The 24,544-nt window shown below is 38.1% G+C and overlaps 1 protein-coding gene across 6 annotated transcripts in view; it reads right to left on the bottom strand.

The window, feature by feature from the left end:
• Nucleotides 1-471: 471 nt before the first annotated feature.
• LOC125254708 (granule associated Rac and RHOG effector protein 1-like) overlaps nt 472-24,544 on the bottom strand; it is a 41,582-nt gene continuing 17,509 nt past the window's right edge. For 4 of the 6 annotated variants that reach the window (XM_048169454.1, XM_048169452.1, XM_048169453.1 and 1 more), the window contains exons 2-14: nt 19,479-20,829; nt 13,165-13,377; nt 12,675-12,815; nt 11,948-12,043; nt 11,375-11,536; nt 10,497-10,655; nt 9,167-9,264; nt 8,181-8,306; nt 6,402-7,402; nt 4,804-4,969; nt 4,548-4,685; nt 4,380-4,458; nt 472-2,724 (exon numbers count right to left, since the gene is read on the bottom strand). In XM_048169454.1, the coding sequence (XP_048025411.1) occupies nt 2,383-2,724; nt 4,380-4,458; nt 4,548-4,685; nt 4,804-4,969; nt 6,402-7,402; nt 8,181-8,306; nt 9,167-9,264; nt 10,497-10,655; nt 11,375-11,536; nt 11,948-12,043; nt 12,675-12,815; nt 13,165-13,377; nt 19,479-19,982 (3,225 nt within the window). In that variant the 5' untranslated portion in view covers nt 19,983-20,829 and the 3' untranslated portion in view covers nt 472-2,382. Of the gene's footprint in view, nt 2,725-4,379; nt 4,459-4,547; nt 4,686-4,803; nt 4,970-6,401; nt 7,403-8,180; nt 8,307-9,166; nt 9,265-10,496; nt 10,656-11,374; nt 11,537-11,947; nt 12,044-12,674; nt 12,816-13,164; nt 13,378-13,721; nt 14,603-19,478; nt 20,830-23,173; nt 23,512-24,544 lie in introns of those variants that run through there. The other 2 variants (XM_048169456.1, XM_048169457.1) reach the window with 2 other exon arrangements.

Raw genomic sequence — 24,544 nt, 5'->3', positions numbered from 1 at the left:
TCAAGTAACAGGCCTCCATATGTGTGCATATTTTCAGATTTGTGCCAGATTTATGGATTTTTCTGACAATCTGGAACAAAAAACAAGGACGAACAAAATTATTTTTTTGCTTTACCCATTCATTTTCAAACACTTTTCTTTTCTTTTTACATACCTTCAGAACAACTGAATCAAGACCAGCTTTTTTGTATGTATAGATAATAAAAAAATAAAATAAAAAAAAAACAGTCACAAAATCTTAAACCACTCAGGTGAACCATGTTTTTTAACTAAGGAAAGTTAAAATGGGGTCATATTGACCACAAATATGGTTAAAGTAATTGAACATCATGGTGGTATTATTGTACTGGCCTTCTCCTGACTTTAAACTGCAATAAAGCAATGAGAATCATTGAGAACATGTATTAACAAACACATGACAAATGCAAAATGCTCAATTTATATGCAAAATGAGTCACAGACAAAATGAAAGCAGATGTTATGTTATATATTTATTTTTTGCATTGCTGGTACACTTGGAAATAATCAGTTGCCAGCTCTAGTGAACAATAAGCAACATAAGCCAAGCAGTCGCCCATTACGTCTTCTGTCAGGGCAACATCATTTCTTTCTCTTTTTTTCTTTTTTTAAACTCCTTTTAATTTTTTTGAAGCCACTAGTAAACCATTTTGACACAGCTGAGAAATGTTGAGCGTTACAGTCCAAGGTCATTGAAGATGTTTTATCTTTTAAAAGAAAAAAAAGCCGAAACAGTTTGGGAGGAAAAACACGGACGAAGCAACGAACCTACATTTTTGATTGTGCAAAGCACAGAACTATAAAAAGATATATTTATATACAGCAAACGATTCTCTGTAAACATGGTAAGTATGTTAGTTTTCAGAAAACATGGTCATATCATAAATACAGGCAACATTGGCATCGGCAAACGTCACGAAATGAACATTCTGGGCTTTTAAGATGCAGCCCGAAACCTCAGAAACCAACGGAATCTGGGCTCAAAAATAACCAAAAAAAACAAAAACAAAATCCACCCCAATCCGACCATAACCATTTATTAGTGTTTATAATGGCGTATTTGGTAACCTCTGTAGAAAGAAGGTACAGTTAAACTCTGTAGGAAAGAAAAAAATGTGCTTCACATCTTGGGAAAATAACGTTTTACTTATTTTTATTAAGCCTATATTATGCTAACTTATAGAGTAATGGTATAATGTGTAAGAAAATACAAAAATAAGATTAATACTGTCAATATTTGTACAAGAAATATATTGTATTTGAAAGGAATAAAATTTTATATTTATGGGAAGTGTTAGTGTCGTTCTGAAGAAAGCCAATGGGAAAACAAACGCGATGAAAGGGTTGTGTGTTTTTCATAAAAGGATTTTTTCTCTCTCTCTCTCTTTCTAGATATAACTACTACTACGACTCCCAAACGGCATTTCTTTTTTTCTTTTTTAAATTCAAGCACCATTTCCCCCCTCTAAACAATACTTTGGTTAGAGAAAAATATCTGCAAGTGCTATTCAAAACAACATGGCACAAAGTTACTTACTGCTAACATCTTTTTTTATTTTATTTTTTTAATCTGTCAGACGTTGAAAAAGTAGTGTATTTCTTTCAAATTACACCTCTGCTATGATTATTATATTTCTGCCGAGCCTGCTCAAAGCCTCTTCATAAAAAGTAAATTATTTATAGTTCTTTTTTGTGTCTTTTTTCCGAGTCATTTACAAGCTATGGAACAGTAGCTGAGAGCTGCAGTCTGGGTCGTCCCACATGACATTTGGCAGTTACAGCTATTTAAACACAGTATCGTTATATGGGACGTCCGGTTAGCGAACCGGGACCCCCGAATCTTCGTTACGCGGCTGCGATAGTGCGCTGTGAGTGAGCACGGTGGCCATGCATATCGGGAGACGCGGCGTGTAAACTCAAAGCCGAACGCCGCCACCGCGAGACCGAAGCGCGCTCCGTCTTCAGTCGTGCGGATGCGGCCGCCAGTGAAATGGTCCGACTAGCTGCTGTTTGTTTGTTAACATGAATCATGCATCGTTTGGACAGCGTGGAAGGCAGTTACGTTTCTGTTTGGGGATGTTTAACACGCATCTGTGTACAAAAATGTTATTAACCACTATGTTAAATGCAAATTTCCCTATAAAAACACTTCTAGTTCACAAGATTGGAGTCTAGACCAGGTTCACGTGGGTTTACGGCACACTTCACCACAAGATGAACAATCCCAGCTAGGTTTTCTACGAAGCTCCCGGATGACGGCCGTGTTCTGATTATAAAATAGCATCCTTCCGCTGCCCGACGTGACCTTTGATGGGTTCACGTCTGAGCGGAGGGAAGGGCGACCTCTCCCAGCACGGGTCCAGCTCAGTACTGGTGTAGGTATGAGGGTCGATGCTCGGGTTTGAGCGGGAAGGTTTTGAAGCCTTTGCTCAGGATCTTGTGCTGGGAAACCTGCTGTTGCTGCTGCTGCTGCTGTTGTTGTTGTTGTTGTTGTTGTGTGAACGGGAAGCCGGAGGAGATCCCGGAGGATGGAGGGCAGTCATTGGCCGTCGACCATACTGGAGACTGCAGCATTTGCATGGAGTCGCCCCATTGGCTGGAGGGGATGGTCATCTGGTAGAGGGAAGAGCTGGGATTGGGCATGGTGTTGGTGTGCGAGGAGTGCTGCCAGGGGGCTTTAGGAGGCCATGTTTTAGTTTTGCTGTCCTGTAACACAAAGAACACAACACATATGGAGCAAAACAATGGCAGTGTGGGGCCAATGACAAATATTCATGTTCGAGATGGTGAAAATGCTGTGAAATACTATCACAATAAATTCAGAAAATATTTCTGCAGTTTCAAAGTGTGTACAACATGTTTTTGCTGTTCTTATTGCATTTACACACTTTAACCAGCAGATGTCCTCAGCATGTTATGTTTGGAGTGAATAGCTAGTGTTTAAGCATTCTAATCTAAGTGAATTAAGATGATGAAGTCAATATAGTGGAATAAAAACAACACCTAGTCTTTTTCATTACTAGCGTTGGATATCTGAGGTAATTTTATGTTTCACTGTTTGCTAGCCTGGCATAATGATCTCATCATTAACACTTCTCACCATTTATTCAGACAGTATGACTGATTGTTTTCAATATGTCCATTTTCTTTAAAGGATCCTTGAAAAGAGGGATTGACTTGTCAAACAGTGGTGGCTTTTTCTGGACCTCGGCGATTAACTTCTCCGCAATGTCATCTGCCATTTTAAATGTGTGAGCCCTTGAATTAAAATGGATTCTGATTGGCTGTCAGTGTTTTATCGTTCAACAGCTAGAAAAAATCGTTCTGAAAGTGATCCCAATGACATTGTTTCTCTATAGTGTTATCGTTATAGTTGTGGTGTGGACAGTGCTATTCTTTTATATTTAGAACTATTTTTAAAACTATATAATTATCGTTCTTGGTGTGAACGGGCCTTTCATCTGATTTTTGTATTTTCTTGCATATTATACTTTTACTGTATAAGCTAGCATAATATAGGCTTATTATTAAAAGCAAGATGTGAAACTCATTTTTTTTCTTTCCTAAAAAGTTTATCTGCTCCTCCTCTCTACATTTTGACAAATTATAAAAATAAAAAAAAATTCAAAATGAAGTTTATTTTTATTTTGACAAAAAGTTGTTTTTATTACGGTACTGACTGCTAATTTTTTTCAAGTATATTTACAAATATTAATTTTTAAATCATGATTATTAAGTTGTCTTGGAGTTTTATCATTTTACAACATATGAAGTAACTATGTAAAGAATAATTGATGAAGATTTGTTGAATTATTAGAAAATAACACTCAAGGCAGAGTTACACCTCAGGTGTGCATTATTTTCTAATAATTTAATGGTCTGGAGTCAATTATTCCGCTTATACTAGAGTTACCACACCTCAAGACACTGTTCAGATGTTGTGTTTCAAGACATTTGTCAGGTTTTTGTCCTTAAAACGCTCGTGTGTTGGACTAATTTCTTACACATCTCATCCCAAGCCTCCGTTGCTAATACAAAACATCATTTTAGAGATGGTGACGGAGGCTTGAGCCATTAATAACAGACTAATGCAGTTATTAATACAGTCATCAAAGAGAGATTAAGCATGTGTAAATCACCTGTGGCGTTTTTATCCTATTGTTTACTATATTTATTTGCTCAGTCAGTCAGTGTCGTTGTGGGTTTTGGTTCTTTTGGTGTTGTAGGCTGTGAGGAAACAACCGAAATCATTTGGCGAAGTGATATGGACATTGTAATGCGGTCAAGACCTGCATGGAACTACTTTAGCCACGTGTTTCTCATATTATCATGGAATAAACATGTGGGCGTCTCATGTTTACCTGGTTACTGTCGTCACTGGTGTGGTGCAGTGGAGGAGAGGGCAGAGTGCACACTTCCTGTTCACCACAGCTGTGTTTCCTAAAAAACACACTCAACATGAGCGACACACTCATCTCAAACACTGTCATGAAGAATCGTTTTTGATGAACAAATCAAATGTTTGTTACCGTCTTTGTTTAACAGCCGCCACCAGGTCAGGCCCAGAGAACATGGAGAACAGACTGTCCCCATTGGCCGAGGAGGTTTCGTCACTCGAGCTGGCTGAATCCCCCTGATTGGCTGACCAGCCGCTGTTGACCGCCTCCCTGCTCAAATACAAACTCTATATCAGCATCCAAAACTGTTAACGTCAATATTTACACTATAGGCCAACTGAAATAATTCATGGTAAGCAGAAATGTGATTGGTCAGCGCGTCACTCACCCCTCACTGTAGTATTCTGGGTGTGGCCAGCCCCTGTGTTGCTCGTCAGGGTGGGGCCAATTACTGCGAGTGTTGCTGGGGCGACGAACATGTTGCGCCTGTCGTTTCTGCTGCATGGCCTGATTGACCCCGGCAACATAACGCGCAAACTCTGGATCCGAGCCCACTGACGGAGAGACAGAGATGTGAGGAGTTTTGTTCTGCTCTTTGTTTAAACTGTCCAGCACAGCAGAAACACATAATAGACTCCAACACACACGCACACTAAAGAGACATGGTGCACCACATGATTCACAACATACTCGCGGTCGCACAGTATAAAAACCATGGCATATTTTACTTTGTTCTAATGAGAAAATAACAGTTATTAAATAATTAAATGTGACAATTATTACATGATATTTGCATTCAAATAAATTCTAAATTCATTACATTAAAATTTAACTGTCAATCTGATGCATTCTTTCAGAGCAATTAATTATAAAGTTAAAGGCTGCAATAAAAAAAGTAGTAATAGTACAATAATATAATTATATATGATTTAAAAAAACAGCAGATAAAAATGTGCATCACAACATGAGCAATATGGTGTGTGTGTGTGTGTGTGTGCGTGTGTGTGTGTGTGTGTGTGTGTGTGTGTGTGTGTGTGTGTGTGTGTGTGTGTGTGTGTATACACATATACATACACACACAGAAGTAATATTGTCAAATATTACAATTTAAAATAATGGTTTTCTATTTTAATATACTTTAAAATATAATTTATTCCTGTGATCAAAGCTGAATTTTCAGCATCATTACTCCAGTCTTCAGTGTCACATGATCCTTCAGAAATCATTCTAATATGAGGATTTATGATCAGTGTTGGAAACTGTTGTTCTGCTGTATTTCATAACCTTTGATACTTTTTTCAGGATTCTTTGATCGATAAAAAGTTAAAAAGAACAGCATTTATTCAAAATAGAAATCTTTACTATGACTTTTTATCAATTTAACACATACTTGCTAAATAAAAGTATTAATTTCTTTAAAAAAAACAAAAAATTACTGACCCCAAACTTTTGAATGTTAGCGTTTATTGTTACAAAAGATTTCTATTTTAAATAAATGCTGTTCTTTTTTTCTTTTTACTTTTTATTCATCCAAGAATCCTTAAAATGTATCAGGTTATAAATTTATTTTAAAAAAATATTGATAATAAATCAGCATATTAGAATGATTTCTGAAGGATCATGTGACACTGAAGACTGGAGTAATGATTATTTATTAATTAATTAATTACTCACTATATATATATATATACAAATGCATTCATACCAAAAAAATGTAATTTTTTTGTTTTTTGTTTTGTTTTATAGTCACATAGCAACGTTTGTCAATTATCATACATATTTAAAAATTTGTTTTATTCACTCAGCATAACTTAATTAAAAAAAAAAAAAAAAAAAACATTTTAGTAAAAGTTAGTTAAAAGTATATATAAATCATTTAATGCCTGAAGGTAAAGGGATCAGTTCACATAGTTTTGCTCAACCAATGATCCTCTACCACTACAAAACCTGAGGTGAACTCATCTGAGCTGACCGGTCTCTGCTCACCTGCAGGGTCAAAGGGCATGGAGTCTCCCAACACCCCAAACAGACTCTGCTCACTTTGGTCTCGGTTGGGCCAGGTGTTGTTGCGTGGTCCCTGCGGGGGCTTGTGGCCGAGCATCTCAGACATGACGCTGTCCATGTATGTGCTGACCAGCCCCAGACTGTAGAGGTCAGAGCTGAGGTCCGGCAGACCCGGGGCGGGCCACTGCGTCAAGGGCCCGATCGGTGACAGGCCCCCCAAAGGACCCTGGGGCCACTTGCTGGGAGCTCTCGGCTGCGGGGGCTGCTGGGAAGAAAGCTGGGGCGAAACTGGGGCCGCCTGCTGCTGCTGCGGCTGACCGATCGGCTGCAAGAGATGCTGGTAGAACGGCAGGGCCTGTGAGGTCGGCTGCGTCTGCGGCTGCGTTTGCTGCTGTTTTGGTGTTGAAGGAAGTTGCTGCTGTTGTTGTTGTTGTGTCGGTTGCTGCAAGGTTTGTGCCAGCGTCTGCACGGCATGAGACACTTGAGACTGCGAGGTTGGCGGAGCCGGCGGTTTCAAGTCGGCCGCGTTTGTGGACGCGACCGAGTTCCTTCTCTTCACCAGCGGAGATGCCTGCTGGGATTTTCCCATGTTGAACCCCGACAGGAAGTCGATGACATCTTGCATCTCCTGGTCGGTGGGCAGGTTCATGCCCTGCTCGTCCGAGGACGCCCCGTTGGCGATCTGCGCGTGGCTGGGGTCGGGTGTGCACGGCATGCTGCTCATCTGCAGGATGCTGTGCAGGCGTCCGGTTTTGTCGTCCGAGTTGCCGCTGCTCCGAGACGGGGTGCTGGGGATGGAGTAACTGCCCCCTGCGCTGGAGTTGGACGAGGTTTTCTTGGTGAAGCGTGAGGTGAGCTTGGAGATGGTTTTCGGGAGGCCGCTAGAGGATTTGGTGCTGTTCCCAGGAGGAAGATCGATGGGGCCGCCGTAATCAGTCGTGTCCCTTTGCAGCTGGATCTGAATGGTGGGCAAAGTCTGTTCCCTGCACACACACACACACACATAAGCAGACAATTACAATTAATACAGCATTATTGAGATTAATATTTTGATTGTTATATTTTCCTTTTTAGATTTAGGTATTCTGTTTTTGTCATTTTTATTAGTTTTTTTAAATGTCTATATATTTTTTCACACACATGCATAAAGTTTGTGTATGTATGTATTAGGGCCGGGATAATAAATCAATTCTCGATCGATAAAATGAATCTGGATCTGATATTTTCTCTCTGGAATCGATTCTGAGCTTAGTTTTAACAGCAGATGGCGCTCTAGGCTAGTTTTTAACCGCACACTCTCAAACGCTCATGAAGAGGACTGCTGGACAGCGCTCGTGCGTTCGGCTGAGTCATGCAAGTGGTTAAATATACTTGCACCTCGGCTCAGAATGCTTTTATGATGCGAGATTTGTAATTCACTTCAATCTTTTCTAACTTTATGAATTATTATTTTACATTTAAGTGGTGTGTGTAAAGGAACTGGAAGCAGGCAGTGTACAAGTGTTTCTAAAGCACATATAGTAGTGCCATATGCTGTTAAAAACTAATCTCAGAATCGATTCGAGAATCGCGATACATCAGAAAATATCAATTTTTTATTATTATTTTAACAGAAATGTTTATGGTTTTAGTTAATAATACTCTGTCTCCAATTAACTCCGCATCTAGATCTAACAAAAAATGTCAAATTCCTGTTCTGATTCAGCACTGAGTGAACTAAGGTGAACACATGATTGCAGCACTAATGCGGTGTCCACTGACTTGCGCTCCTTCCAGCGGTGGAGGTCAAACACAGCCGTGTAGAGCACGTCCACCAGGCCAAGGGTCTTCTCTGGATCCAGACTGCGCTGCAGCAGAGACATAGTGGCTGGATCCTCCTTCAGACACCTGCAAGACAAAAAAAGTAGAGTTAGAAGACAAGAAGATTAGATTTAGAAGTTTATATTTCATTTTTATTTTAGTTTTTATTTTATATAGTATCATCAGCAAAGGCTAAACTTAGTGTAAACTTAGAGTAGAGAGATTAAATTCAAATCTTAACACCAAAAAAAAAAAAAAAAAATTTTTCTGCAAGAATAATAAAATATAGCAATTAATGACCTCTATCAGATTGATATTTGATAGATAATATGATGCTTTTAGCTAAATTGACTCAAATTGACCTAAATTAACAGGGGTTAAACGTCTTAAGTTTTTCCCCACCAGCATTTTTTTAAAAAAGTTGCCAGCCACCGCTTTTGATAATTTTCACAAAAACTTCATGGCCCCCAGAATATTTTGTTGTAAGAATATCTGAACATACAATATATCAAAAGAAAGTGTTTCATTCTAGCTTCATGCATTCTATTTTTATAAATACTTGAATGCTGGTCAATTTAATAAAAAAAAAAAGCACCATTTTAAACAATAAGCTGAGAAAATCATGTACATAAGCAATGCTTTTATTGCTTATTTCTGCTCCTTTTTTTGCCTGTGTTTTGATCCGGAGGTTCTGTTCTCTTTCAGAAGATGCGTAATAGCACCCCCTAACGTATAACAGTGAAAACATGGATGGCGGGGAAAGAGTTAAGAGCATAATGATTTTATTCACACATATTCATTCAACAACATTAGACTTTGAATAAATGGTACGTAAAAGCAGCTTGAACTGTAGCAGAGGATGTGGATCTACCAACTGCTGTCTGTGATACGGAGATTTAATTAACTATTGCTATAATGACCATAACTTTTACTGTATAGTTACTCACCATGTGGAGGGAACCTGGATCACAACTTTAGATCCTTCAAGACAGATCTGAGGGGCGTAAGCTTCCTTATTCTCAATCTGAGCCGTGTCAACCACAACCTGCACAAACACATCTTCATCATCATCATCATCATCATCAGGTTTAATAACTCTGCACAGTGTCATGAAGCTCTGCCAGTATATAAATCATTCATGTTACTCGTCCTGTGATCATCAATCATTTCTGTCAAACTAACAACACTCGAGAACACCCAGTGAACTGACTTTATCACTGTTAGAGAGCTGTTTCCACCCAAAAACACAAATGAAATATTTCCCACAGTTCTTGAAAAGAGGCAGTGAAGCCGTTTGAAACAGGGAGGGTGTTTCCTATCAAACAGGAAGTGGGCTATTGTTATTAATAGCGCAGGTGTATCCTCAATGTGACTCAAATGATGGGGACTCTACACAGAAAACACACAGACACGCCCAAAGGTCACGGCCACTCTGACCACACACACAGCAAGGACAGAAACAGCGTCATGGAAACGGCTTTATGATTTTTCATAAATCATTTTCCTGTAGCCGGTGGCCTTTTCCAAAACCTTGAGTTCATACTTTTTCTTCTTTCCTTCTTCCGTGTGAATGTTGCTGACAATAAACCAATAGAACTATGCTGGTTAATATATTTTGATAAAAACAATGAAATTATAGAAACCAACAAAAAGTTTCCAGGCTGCTACGAACACTTCTCAGGAAGGATTGATTACTGCTAACACTTGTGAGGTTTATGAAATCAAATCTAATGAATTTTATAATTCATAATTTTCTCTGAGGCACTTAGTAGTAAGCAAGTATCATGATGACATTCGAGTCCAGTCTACTACAGAGGTATCATTGATTTTATATGTTCCTACTTCTAAACATCATTGATGACTTGAAAAATCGTTTACAATATCCTAAATATTGTTAATATGTAATTCATTTTTTCCAGGAGTTCATTACTTCTACCTTCAGTTAAACTGCTAACAGCGATTGTAAATTAATTGCCTAAATTATTACATTATTTGCTAACTGCATTCTTTAAATTGTAATGTTGGTATGCATTCTCTGTAAAGCTGCTTTGAAACGATAATTATCTTGAAAAGCATTATACAAATAAATGTGAATTGAACTGAATTATAATGCAATAATGCAATGCAAGTCACTTTGGATATAAGCATCTGCTAAATGCATAAATAAAAAAACACACATAAAAAGTGAATGGTGGTGTCTTTCTGTCCCGTTTCTTCCTGGAATAAGCTGCATTGTGGACCAGACTTTATGTCGTCAGTCAAACGTGTGAAACTCACCAGTCCAGCCTGTCCAAACAGCAGCTGTACGGCGGTCTTACAGGCTCCTCTCCAGCTGGAGGGACACACCTGGTTCAGCACCTCTGTGACGGGGGAGTCGTCTCGCACGGCCACGCCGTTCTGATCCACCGCATCTTTGATCAGCTGCAGCACGGCATGCTGGGAAGAGATTAGTCGATGAAATTAGATGATTTTCTTTACTGTAATGTATAAAAATACTATACAATTTAAATATTAGACACTACTGTTCGAAAGTTTGAATTCTCTTCTGCTCTCCAAGGCTACATTTATTTGATCAAAAATACAGTAAAAATTGTGAAATATTATTACAATTTAATGTAACTGTTTTCTATGTGAATATATTGTAAAATGTAATTTATATCATGTGATCAAAGCTGAATTTTCAGCATCATTACTCCAGTCTTCAGTGTCACATGATCCTTAAGAAATTATACTAATATGCTGATTTGCTGCTCAAGAAACATTTCTTATCAACATTGAAAACCATTAAAAAGTTTACAGCATTTACTTGAAATAGAAATATTTTGCATCATTATAGATCTCTTTACTGTCACTTTTGATCAATTTAAGGCAACCTTGCTGAATAAAAGTATTAAATAACCTTACTGACCCCAAACTGTGCATCACATTTAGAGTGAAAACTGTCACAAAAATTAAAAAAAGCCAAATTTTCTTAATGCCTTTTTGTTTTGGATGTGAAATAACCATACCAGTGTTTAAAACCATCTGAGACATGCATGTTCCAACTAATTTTATCCTTTCTTATTCTTGTTCTTGTTATCATGGACTACATTTCCAGCTGGATCTTATCTCTAGTCGTCATTCATAATATCGTGTTGTGAGAGAGGACAAAGTACCGTTTTAAGCTTGAGGTTATCTGATGCGCTTTCGTTGAAGGAAACTCCTCGGAGGAGATGAGAGCCAATCTGGACAGGGATTGTGGGTAATTCACACTGGATGGGCTGAGACGTGGTGTGAAACCGTCCGGCCTGCTGGGCTTCGGCATCACTGCAGCAGCCCTACACACACACACACACATGCTTATAATCAAACACTGTTCATATGCGCACACAAATAAACCAAATAAATGACAACACACAAATGCATGTGCTGGTGAAGACGAAACTGCAGTCATGTTTACAAGTAACAGCTTGAGAACTTCTGAGGAAGTTGCTGATTTGATTGTGAGTTTGACAAGCAGTTTAAGATTTCAAGATGCCCCCATTCAAGTAGACAGGACTTGTTCTTGGATGCCCGAAATAGCTTTCTGGAGTCGTAGCAAATATGGCTTTGAAATGGACTTTGAATATGTGCAGCACACTTTACGTGGACATTCACATGTCTGTCTGTGTGCGACTGCTGAACACATGAACATCCTGGGAGAAGCTCTAATCTGCAATAAGCTGTAATTCCACACACGGCAAACATACCTGCAAAGCTGCTTCCACTGATTTGGGATTAAGGTGAAATCCGGCCTTCAGCGCGTATTCACTGTGACCCAAAGAGTCTAACGCCGCTTTATACGCCTGCAACACACATGAACAACGTCAGTGGGTCAGTCTGAGGCTCAAAATAAGCCTTATTATTAACACTATACAAAATTATTAACTTATCTATATTTCTACATTCAATTCTGTAACTGTTCACTATTTGTTTTAAGTTTTGCACAATCATGATTTTTTGCATTTCACTTAAAAAGTGACCATTACATTCTTAAAGGAAAAAGATTGATTGTGCTCAGTTAATGTGAGCTCTATTGTTTAAAATAGTAATTACAGCATGTCATACACATTAAATAGCTCAAACAGTAAAGCACGGCTCTAGTAATGCCAAGGTCATGGCTTTGATTCCCAAGGAATGCATGAACTGATAAAAATGTGTAACTTAAATGCAATGTCGCTTTACATTCTACCAAATGCATAAATGTAAATAGTAGATAATAGCAAATAATTATCACATTTAACCTGTGATCACATGGTATCACCCACCACTGTTATCACAAAAAGAAAACTTACAATGACAGAGATTGAAGTTTGAAGGAGATCCACCTTCATTTATTGTGATTTTACAGCACTAACAGTAACTGTAATAACTATAATGTTCTAGTAAAAACTATAAACATGATAAATGAAGTGTTATGAGTGTGTGTGTGTTCACCTGTAGAGCGTTGTCGATCTTGGCGTTGAGCTCTTTGAGCTGGTGTTCAGGTATGGAGGTGTTCTGAGAGCAGAAGAGCTGCTGTACCTGAATACCAGACAGACAGCCGTCTCTCCCTCTCTCCCTGAGACACGCCGTCACCTGAAACACACACATGCACTTATTTAACATACCAAAACACTGTTTCCTGTTAGACTGCAAACATTCATTCATTCATTCATTCATTTTAAGTACTAGTTAGGTATTTGAGGTAGGTTTGCAGATTGTTTAGACAAATTGTCTACACAAAATTATACTAACACTATATTAATTAAACGAATAGCATGACAAACTGGACATCGGAAAATAATATCAGAACAATAAATGGGTGAATCTCACAACAAAAAAAAAAAAAAAAAAAAAAAAAAAAAAAAGTAATTTTAAAATAATTTCATCAGGGCTTGTTCACTCTAGGCTGGTTGGTTGTACATTGATTGGTGGAGCCGTTTACCTCTGACGCTCCTTTCCATGAGCGGATGGCTTCCTCCAGCTCCGTCAGGGGTCCAGGGCTTGTGTTCTGAGTGTGGGCATTTCCACGTCTCTCCTGAACCTGCGCCAGTGCCTCCGCCAGGCAGGACTGCGCCACCGGCTGGACTTTCTGCAATGCCTGCGACAGGAACTGAAAATGCACCTGCATCACCGTCAGGAAGCAGCGGCCCAGCACCTGAAAAAGAGTGTTACATCACACCTTTAACCACAATATGAAAAACAATCACTTTCCTGGTATTATAGTGAATGATTCATCAATGCATATTACTCTGAGTCTGCTTTCACCAAAAGAGGTCACTCAAGGTGATGTTATGTAAAAACAAAAGAAATATGTGGAAAATATTGCACAGAAAAATGAAAATGAGATGCTTTAACCTTTATTTATGTGAAATGTTCTTTAAAAGCAGTCTTTACAACAGACTTCAAAAACATTATTCAGGCTATAAACAGACATGTACATCTGGTGCTGATGTTTTATTAATACGCAGAACCAAAACCATCAAGGTCAACCCAACGCACCAGACCACGCTTGAAGTTCCAGGAAACGGCGGTCGATCCCGATAGTAACGAGCCTGTTCGGAACATTCCCAGACACAGAAGCATTCTGAGCAGATTTACAGGGTTACTGTCGTATCGCTTCCTAAATAGGGAGTCTTTCCTGACTCACGTCTTACTCATCAGCACGAGAACGTGGAAACAAGCTCGTAAAAATAATGAAATATAGACACTGGATCATTATCCGCTCAGACCATGTGTCTGTTCTTTGTCCTGTTTGCCCTGCGTGTGTTTGATAAACAGAATTATGAATAGGATTCAGAATGAGACAGAATTGTAATGCATGAATTGCTTCTGTTCATAAAAGAGAAGGCAGGAGACAGGCCTGTCACCCCCACCCACAGCAGAAAGGGTTTCTTTTACAGGTATCTGCTGAAAATATCTATAGGCCAAGTTGTAAAGACAGAAATATGCCGTCTTGTGCAACAGGAGACAGGAAAAACAAGGTGGCGCCAGTTTCAGTCTTTCACCCTTCGTGCAGAAACACCTGAGAGCAGACGGCATATATAGGAACCTGCCTTAAATGTTAGCTAAAGACAGATTTGGACTAATAGGGGCATAAATCAACTAACTATATTCAAAGCCAGTTTAATGGTTTCAGGGCTCAACATTAACTCTTGTCTTCTTGTTGCAGGAAAGAGCTGGACAAGTGAAACTTGGAACAAAGTTCATCAAAATCCAAAAACTAAATTAAGATCCAGAAAAATAAAAATAAAAATGTAAAAAATAAAATTGCAATCAGAGAAAAGGCATTCAAAGTTGCTTCTTGATTCTCACAGAAGTGACAGAAAACAAAACCGTGATTGTCAGGAAATGGCATGGATTAATATTCATCCCATTTGCTACTTTTACTTTAGTTATATGCATATATGTACAAATAATCTATATATACATAAACATAAATGAAGAACTTTAAAGGCTTTTTAAAAAATAAATAAATAAAGGCTTTTAAAACAACCTTGAAATGTTGTAAAATTTGAGGTAATTCGGAAAAAAATATTTTACTGTATATTGTAATTCAACTTTAATAATGATAACAATAACACTGTTCAGATTATTATTAATATAACAGCTACTACTGGTACTACTACTAATAATAATAATTATTATTACCATTATTAATGATATTATAAATATTAATATATAATCATATTTACATGCATTCATTTTATTATTATTATTATTATTATTATTATTGCTACTACTACTAATTATAAATTATTATTATTATTATTATTATTATTATTATTATCATCATCAATTAATGTAAATAATTTTTTACTAAAACTATTAATAAATTATTATTATTATTATTATTATTATTATTATTATTATTATTATTATTATTATTATTACATTTATCATCATTATTATCATCATTATTAATTTTTATTATTATTTTTATTATTATTATTATTATTATTATTATTATTATTATTATTATTATTATTATAATAATAATAATATATAATAACATTTACTTGCATCCATTTTATTATTATTGCTATTATTGTTAAAATAATAATAATAATAATAATAATAATAATAATAATAATAATAATAATAATAATGACAACAATATTGAAATGTGCAAATGAAAAATAGAAACTAAAGTGACTAAAGAGTGCATTTTCAAGACCAAGAACACTGAAAGCAAAGAGAATTGTCAACATGGTGTCATCCAAATAAAACTTCTCAGAATCAGTGTTCGATTGTTCACATGCAAACAAATCACATCACAGTTTGGAAACCTGATCTAGGGTCAGTATTCTTATTGAGGGCATGCTGAGACCCAAAAAGAGCGCTGCTGATTGGCCCAGCGATGCAGCGGGTGTATTTCTGTTGCGGTGCTTCATTGAGACAATCATGGTGTCAGGTAACACCCCGGGGACGGGAATACCCTGCTGTCGCCCTGCCAGCCAAATGTAAACAGGAGAATGAACTCACCCCTTCGCGCGCACACAACAGGCAGATTCCCGCGAGGCAGGAAGGGCCACTTGCAAACAAAAACGCTCATTAGCAAATACAAGACGCTGAATAGACAACTAGCTGCCGCCGGTAAAGTCTGTCCTGTGTTTACAGAGAGAGCACGTGTGCACTGCTAATATGTGTGCACTTGAGAAATATTTCCTCTGGTTTTGTTCACGAGTTCAGAAATAAACAGTGACACTTTCATGCACTTCTGGCAGCTGAAATGCTATGATAAAACACACCAGGTCTGTTTTTAAAGCAGCAAAACTGGCAAGTTTCATACGTTCTTCATGTTAAAAAAAGATTGCGCTGCATACCAGAAACCCTCGTTCACAAGACAAGACAAAAATACAAGTTAAACGGCTGAAAACAGAGCCGGAACTTTCCGGAGTGGTTGTTTCGGACGAGCTGTACAAGTTTCTGTTTGAGTACTCAGGACATTTTTGCTTCTGCAAACATAATAAAACACTTTCAATATTTGAAAACATTCCACGGCAAACACGTTCAGGGGGAAGGAATTTGGAATTGCCAGAATATTCCGTTTCATACTTAGAAAACTTTTGTGTTTGGCACGAGGTTCCGTCGGGACTTTGTAAAGTTGGGATCTATAGCTGCAGGTCTGGCCCGGATCCCTGCCACAGTGTGCCCGTTTTAAAGGCCTGCGGTGTGAAGCCTTCCTGCTCGGAGCATGACCACATCCACCAGGGCGCAAACCCTCGCTCATAAAGGCATCATTTCAGCTCATATGTGTCTCTCGAGCAGAGACATGGAGACTGACCAGCACAGCTCAACTCACATGGCCAACCACACAAACTAGAATGTTCTCGGAGAGAGAGAGAGAGAGAGAGAGAGAGAGAGAGAGAGAGAGAGAGAGAGAGAGAGAGAGAGAGAGAGAGAGAGAGAGAGAGAGAGAGAGAGAGAGAGAGAGAGAGAGAGAGAGAGAGAGAGAGAGAGAGAGAGAGAGAGAGAGAGAGCATCTGGTTTCCGAAAATATCTCGGAACAGAGGAATTCCTCTATAAAAGATCTGGAGGCCTCTCCTCTCCTTTGAAAAATAATCAGTGTCTGGAGCAACAACAGGCTGATGGTAAGCATCAAGACTATTAGCACAAAAGTCACAGGTTTGATCTCAGGTAGGGCTGGATTTATAAGAATTCCTGTCCTTTGAAAATTGTGCTTTGAGCGAGACACTTAACCCTTTAGTTGCTAGTCTCGCCCACAGACTGCTAAAGGGGCTGTCTGATGAATGTTACACAAAGAAGGTCAAGAGCTTTTCAAAATCCACAGGCTCTCATCTGATCTGTTTTAAGACCTGTAGATTGTTTGTTTTGTTCTGAAACATGGACTTGTTGTTTGTTACAAAATTGCATTTTCTTCTTGTTTTGGTACGCCTTCACAAGGGAACATTTTGAAGCGTCAAGTCACATGTGAGTAAAACTGTCCTCTTATTGGTTAGAGTTTCCTCTGCATCATCCATCAAGATGATTGACAAGTTCACTCTGCGAGCTTATAGTGGCTTTATTTGTAGCTGTCGAGACACACATTTAAATGAATGCAGCCGTCATTCCTGCTATATATACACATATAATATATATTTTATACATATATTTAGGGCTGGGCGATATATCGCATGCAATTGTCACGCGCATTTCGTCAGTAAAGCCGGTTCCCTGATTGCCGCTAAATCAACATCACCTGCTTTCAAATGGAGCGGCATTTAATAGACAGAGCCATAGTTCACTGACAAGCCACGCAATATCACGTTCATTATCGCAGATGAATCGCCTTCGATAATGAACACTGTCAGTGATCTACGGCTCTGTCTATTAAATGCCGCTCAATTTGAAAGCAGGTGATGGCGATTTAGCGGTAATCAGGGAACCGGCTTTACTGACGAAATGCGCGTGACAATCGCATGCGATATATCGCTCAGCCCTACATATATTAGAGATGCACCAATATTAAATTTCTCTGCCGATACAGATAGCTGATTATTTAGAATATCGGCTGATGCAGATACCAATAGTCTGATTTTTCAAAAATGTGTGACGCTGTGCGACATTGTTCACAAGCTGTTTAACTGACGTATTTCCGCAGTTGAAACAGATTAAGTGATTACATGAGACATGATACATTACGGTAAGTTGTACTGTATCTTTCAACATACCTTCTGATGTTCATGCATGTTTTTCAAAATATAACTTTTATTAATGTGAAAGAAAAGACTTGCACTCCACACTGCCGCTTGAACTGAAGCGCAACAGCGATCAGACACGTCACATTTAAGAACGTCAAAACGACATTTATTGTTTGAATGTCGTGATAAAATGCAAACTAAAAACTTGGTTTCTTATCAGAAGTAACAAAGCAGAAGCTCTTTGTGATTATTGGATGGGAGGCGCTACAAACAATGTTTGATGTAGCAAAAAAAAAAAAATGCAGACCTGGCAACTCTGGTTTTAACTATAGGTGATTCATAAGGTCAAAAGAGTCCTCTTTAACCTCGCTATTTTTTAACTTTTAATGCATTATTGTCGTGTTAACTAAATTCAACACGAGAGATTTTCTTCACATACAGTATAGGGCTGGGCGATGTATCGAATGCTTTTGTCACGCGCATTTCTTCAGTAAAGCCGGTTCCCTGATTACCACTTTCAAATGGAGCGGCATTTAATAGACAGAGCCGTAGATCACTGATAAGCCACGCAATATCGCGTTCAATATCGACGGCGATACATATCGATATTGAACGCGATATTGCGTGGCTTATCAGTGATCTACGGCTCTGTCTATTAAATGCCGCTCCATTTGAAAGCAGGTGATGGCAATTTAGCTGTAATCAGGGAACCGGCTTTACTGAAGAAATGCGCGTGACAAAAGCATTCGATACATCGCCCAGCCCTAATACAGTATGAGTTGCAGTCTGAACCCGTTTTTCCGCACCCTTTTTGATTGACAGGATAAAATCGGCCCTGATCATCGGCTGTTTTTAAACAATCGGCCAATGGCTTTTATCGGCCGATACTGATTGTTGGACGATTACCGATTGCTACGCTTTTTTCATAAGTTGAATATGGAAGGTGTTCTGGAGGAAGCTAGATATTTTACTTTATAACTTGTTAAATATGGATATTTTTCTTACACAAATGCATCGCTTTGCTTCAGAAGGCCTTTCCTGTGTGGAGTACATTTATGATGGATGGACGGATGCACTGAGTTTCAAACAGGTGGTTTCTGTGCACTGACATTATAAAGCTTAGAAGCATCAGGGTGATTATTAATATAACTCTGATTGTTTTCATCTGAAAGAACAAACTCATATATACCTAGGATTGCTTGAGGGCGAGTAAATCATGCAGTAATTTTCATTTTAAAGTGAACTAATCCTTTAATTTCTGTAATTACATCTATAATTACACTGTTGAGCCTTCCCTTACCCCTTTACCCACCCTTAAACCTACACATAACACCAACCCGGTCCCTAACCTTACCTGTATCCCACCTGAATAGCAGCACAAGTGTTTTGCAATACAATATGAACACACTTTACTTATTTTTGATGCAAGTACATAGTGGTTAAGGACCACTAATATCAGGTATGACCAAATGGCGATATATATCAAATATATTTTGGTAGAAATAAGGTTGCTGTGATATCAAAACAGATACGAGTGAAATCTCACAAATTCTCATTACCACAGTAGAAACGTCAACAACGTGTAATCTGGACAGGTTGTTTTCGGGTGGCCTACCTCAACGTCCTGCAGGCTGAAGTCGTTCTGGTCTTTGAAGTTAGCCGCGCCTGCGCTGAGCTCCATCAGCATTTTGCCGATCTCGGGCTTTATTGCTGTGGTGAGCCGGCTGGTCGTTTCCATGACATGTTCCTGCACGTCCTTCAGTTGCATAGCCGCTTTGGAGTAACGGGAGTCCCGGAACACGCTGCCAAAGAGCTCTGTCAGGAACGCGCTCGCACGGCAGAACGCGTTCAACGCGTCCAGGTATTTGGAGATACCCTGTTGGATGTCTGCGATCGCTGTGGTGGTGCCTGGGGGCGGAGCGTGACAGCCGGAAGGGGAGGAGCCAATGGTCGCCATGGGAGAAGGGGTGGAGCAAGAAGAGCCCAATGGGGCGCTGAGGGTCCGGCTGAGCTCTGGCAATTGGTACTGCTGGTGCTGCTGCACTTTGTGCTTGGACCCGCCAAGCAAAAAGCGCAGCTTGTAGTCCATTTTACTTTCTTGCGCACTGCAACAATACATAAGTGTTCAATGCGCCCAGGGAGTGTCGGTCCTCACGAAGTGGACAACTCTTGACTTTTCAATGTGCACAAGTACTTGATGCCTAATTTGGGTCTTCTTGGAATCAAGTAAATAGATAGCTTAAAGATCCCATCAGAGGGGAAGTCATGACAGTATTCCGCTCCGGAGAGATGGACAGCGGTGCAAAGCAAGGTTCGAGGAAATCTTGCAGCCCAGCTGCAACTCTGCTCGCATCAAAAACGTTTGCGTTTATATCCCAGTGAAACGGCACACCAACTCCAATTAGCTTCAGGTATTTTCCCTTAGAACTGGTTCACAGGTGCCTCACGAGGAAAAAAAAAAAGATCTACACGTCACTTACACACCAAGCACAGCTTCAATCCTGGCCGAAAATCCAAAGTGCATAATCAATCCTTCAAATGGAAGTGAAAAACCCTTCTTTCCGAACTCTTTCCGTAGGCCTCTAATAAAAATAGAAAAATCTTAAAAATCTGTCAGCAAAAAACAATGTGAATTTTCAGAAGAGGAAAAACAGTGACACCGTTCAACAGCAAGCACGGAGGATTGGCGTGAGCTACAGGGTGACGTGGCCTGCGCCGCTCTGACGGATCCAGTCGGTCAGAGGGTTTCGGAGGGCCGTACAGCGGGTCAGGGTTCGAGCAGGGGGCTGGTAGAACAGACGCAGCTGCCGGGAGAGATCGCCGGGCTCCCTCTTGATCAGTTTCCAGAGCCTGAGGTAGTTAATACTCACAACGGAAACAAATGTGCTTCCAGATAGGGGTCTCTCGGCAAATGCGGACTGCAGCAACAAAAGCACAAATTATCTGTAAGGCCTCTCGGTCATTTCCTGCGAAAGAGACAAAGAGAATGTCAGTGAGATATCACAAGGGAGGATGTGTTTTGACATTTGTTTCCAAGCATTTCATGCAGATTTGATCGGATGTTTATTTTCAAACGGCACACTGATTGCAGTACAGTTTCTCTAGTGGACATTAAATCAACTGCATGTGGCCTAAATTATATGCAAACCAATCAATTATTTTCACTGTAAGTTCACCAGGTAAAAAGTGTGTGTCTGATCACTTAGTAAAGTAACAGCACAGAACCAGTGTCCGAAATCATTCTGTTATTGAAATAAAAAAAAAAAAAATTAGATTAAAAACTTAAACCTATAAAACTAAATATGTGTATGTTGTTGAAGTACTAAAATAATTAAAACTGAAAATTAAAGCTAAATGGAGACGATAATAAAAAAAATACTAAACCAAATAAAAATATAAAAATAAAAGCTAAAAATATAAACTCTATAAATACTCAGCACACTCAAGACACATGACTTGAGGAATCATTCATGTCAAATGGAGCATGTTTAGTTTATTTATTTAGTATTAGAGGTCGCTTTAAATTGCCGTAACCAACTATGAGCAACAGTAAGTAATGCATGAGTAAACACTTCTATATAGCAGAACACACTGAAACAACAAATCACAATAGGCCTTACGTCAAGAAAAAGCAATGTCTGACCCTCATTATTCAAACCTGACAGAACACAAGAGGATCAGAAAGAGCACAGCATCGTACTGTCTGAAGAACAGGACAGGGCCCGTAGCCCGTCACAATATCTGCAATTCAAAAGCATCAGGAAAAACCCATGAGAGATGTGTTGTTTCGGTCTGTCATTATGCAAAGAGTCCCGTCAGATTTGCATGAGCTGAACAAAAAAATAATGCTGCAGGATTTCACTCATTTTAACTGCTAAAGTTGTCATGTTTCAGGTGACAGACACAGGTGCCGGAGGGTTGTTTTTTTTTTTTTTTTTTTTTTTTTTTTTTTTTTTTTTTTTTTTAAACACAAAAACCTGTCCTGCATGAAACGTGCAACATTACAAAAGACAACCCATGGACTAGAAGAAAAACAATATTTTGCACATCCCTATTAGAAGGCGATATGGCCAAAAATATCATTACAATAAAATGATTCAACATTTGTATTTATCATGATATTAATTTCATACTATTAATTGGGAGGGAAATTGTTTGTTAGACCTCAAGAATTAATGTAAATATAACTTGTTTGTGTTCGTGCTGTCAAGCGATTAATCGCAATTAATCACATCCGAAATAAAAGTTTGTGTTTACATGATATATATATGTGTGTGTGTACTGTATTATGTATATACAAACACAAACACACATATGTATATATTTAATAAATATTTACATGTAAACATACATGTATATATAAAATTTATATAATATATTATATATAAATACAAATATTTTTGTTAAATATATAGATGCGTGTGTGCATTTAAATATACATAATAAATGTACAGTACACACACATTATTTTGGATGCGATTAATCGCAATTAATCGCTTGACAGAAACAACACAGATTAAGCTACCTACATTTTTAGAGTTTTCTGTTTTACCTTTTCGATATTGTGTTGTGTTTTATGATTTAATTCAAATATATCATAAAATATCAAAAATAATGTATATTAATTAAATTAATTCATAAAACTGACAATTTAAACAATATTTTAAAATGTAATCGCATGAAAATAATCAGAACAGCATTTTTTTTCTAATTAGGCACTGCACACCAGAACTGTATATATTAAAATATAGATGAAAACAATATCTTGATTGTGTGAGATTCCTTAATAAAATATAATAATAATAATAATAATAATAATAATAATAATAATTCAGTGTTTTAAGAAAAATAATTATTAATTTTTTTAAGGAATATGTTTTGCTCTAGTTCACACTTCAGCAGATAAAAAAAGTGTCTTTTTCCACTGTCATTGTACTAAAGTAACTTTTTGTGCCGTTAAACCAGCATAAAACAATCCAGAAGTCCCTTCTGTTTATCTGCCGTGTTCCAGTGACCTCAAAATCTCACTTCCTTTGACAAACAACAAGCAGCTATCTAGGAAAACACTTGCTCACTTGCACAACAGGGCCAATCGCAGCACAAACACTCGTGTCACCTTTAGACAACAGAGACAGGCTCCCTGTGCGAGCATCTGGTGTCTTTCAGAAAGAGAAGAGCAGACGTCTGTCTCCTGTGAAAGCCCAGCCTTCGAGCGTATGACAAGGAATAGGCGAGCGCAGTTCCTGTCTGTAAACCCTGTGGATTAAAGTGATTTCAGTGCCAACCGGGTCAAAGAGTTCGCTGCTTTACCTGCTCAATAACACACAACAGTGGAAACAGGGTGGCACGCATGGCACCTCATACTTCAGACACCAGACGAATGGGAGACGGATGGGAAGTGCCACAGCCCAGAGAAAAGATGAAAAGGAAGTCTTGTGATGATGGATCATCTGTGCTGAAGGTCTCGTGCTAAATAAAGTTCAGAGCTTCCTCTGTCAGTGCAGCTTCTTATTGTGTTACAAAAGTGAAATACTAGTATCAGACCACAGTACACGGACGAGCCTTCGACAAAATCAACCAGATAGTATTGTCGCAGGCTTGTTTCAGTCCACAATATGGAAGCTTGATTCCGCCACTAAAAAAAAATAAATAATAAAAATTAAAAAAAATAATTGTGACTCACAATTCTGACTTTTTTTCAGAATTATACAGCCAGAATTGCATGTTATAAAGTCAGAATTGCGCGTTATAAAGTCAGAATTGAGTTATAAAATCAGAATTGTGAGTTATAAAGTCAGAATTGCACATTATAAAGTCAGAATTGAGTTATAAAATCAGAATTGCGAGTTATAAAGTCAGAATTGCGCGTTATAAAGTCAGAATTGAGTTATAAAGTCAGAATTGCGCGTTATAAAATCAGAATTGTGTGATATAAAGTCAGAATTGCGCGTTATAAAGTCAGAATTGCACGTTATAAAATCAGAATTGAGTTATAAAATCAGAATTGCGCGTTATAAAGTCAGAATTGCACGTTATAAAGTCAGAACTGAGTTATAAAATCAGAATTGAGTTATAAAATCAGAATTGAGAGTTATAAAGTCAGAATTGCACATTATAAAGTCAGAATTGAGTTATAAAATCAGAATTGAGTTATAAAATCAGAATTGCGAGTTATAAAGTCAGAATTGCGCGTTATAAAGTCAGAACTGAGTTATAAAATCAGAAGTGCGAGTTATAGTCAGAATTGCACATTATAAAGTCAGAATTGCACATTATAAAGTCAGAATTGAGTTATAAAATCAGAATTGCGAGTTATAAAGTCAGAATTGCGCGTTATAAAGTCAGAATTGAGTTATAAAATCAGAATTGAGTTATAAAATCAGAATTGTGTGATATAAAGTCAGAATTGCGCGTTATAAAGTCAGAATTGCACGTTATAAAATCAGAATTGAGTTATAAAATCAGAATTGTGCGTTATAAAGTCAGAATTGCACGTTATAAAGTCAGAATTGCACATTATAAAGTCAGAACTGAGTTATAAAATCAGAATTGCGCGTTATAAAGTCAGAATTGCACGTTATAAAGTCAGAATTGCACGTTATAAAGTCAGAACTGAGTTATAAAATCAGAATTGCGTGATAAAGTCAGAATTGCGCGTTATAAAGTCAGAATTGAGTTATA

Source organism: Megalobrama amblycephala, linkage group LG19 (assembly GCF_018812025.1).
Source record: "Megalobrama amblycephala isolate DHTTF-2021 linkage group LG19, ASM1881202v1, whole genome shotgun sequence".
In the NCBI taxonomy this organism is placed as follows: Eukaryota; Metazoa; Chordata; class Actinopteri; order Cypriniformes; family Xenocyprididae; genus Megalobrama; species Megalobrama amblycephala.
The sequence above is the reverse complement of the archived record's forward strand: the minus strand, read 5'-3'. Positions and strand labels throughout refer to the sequence as shown.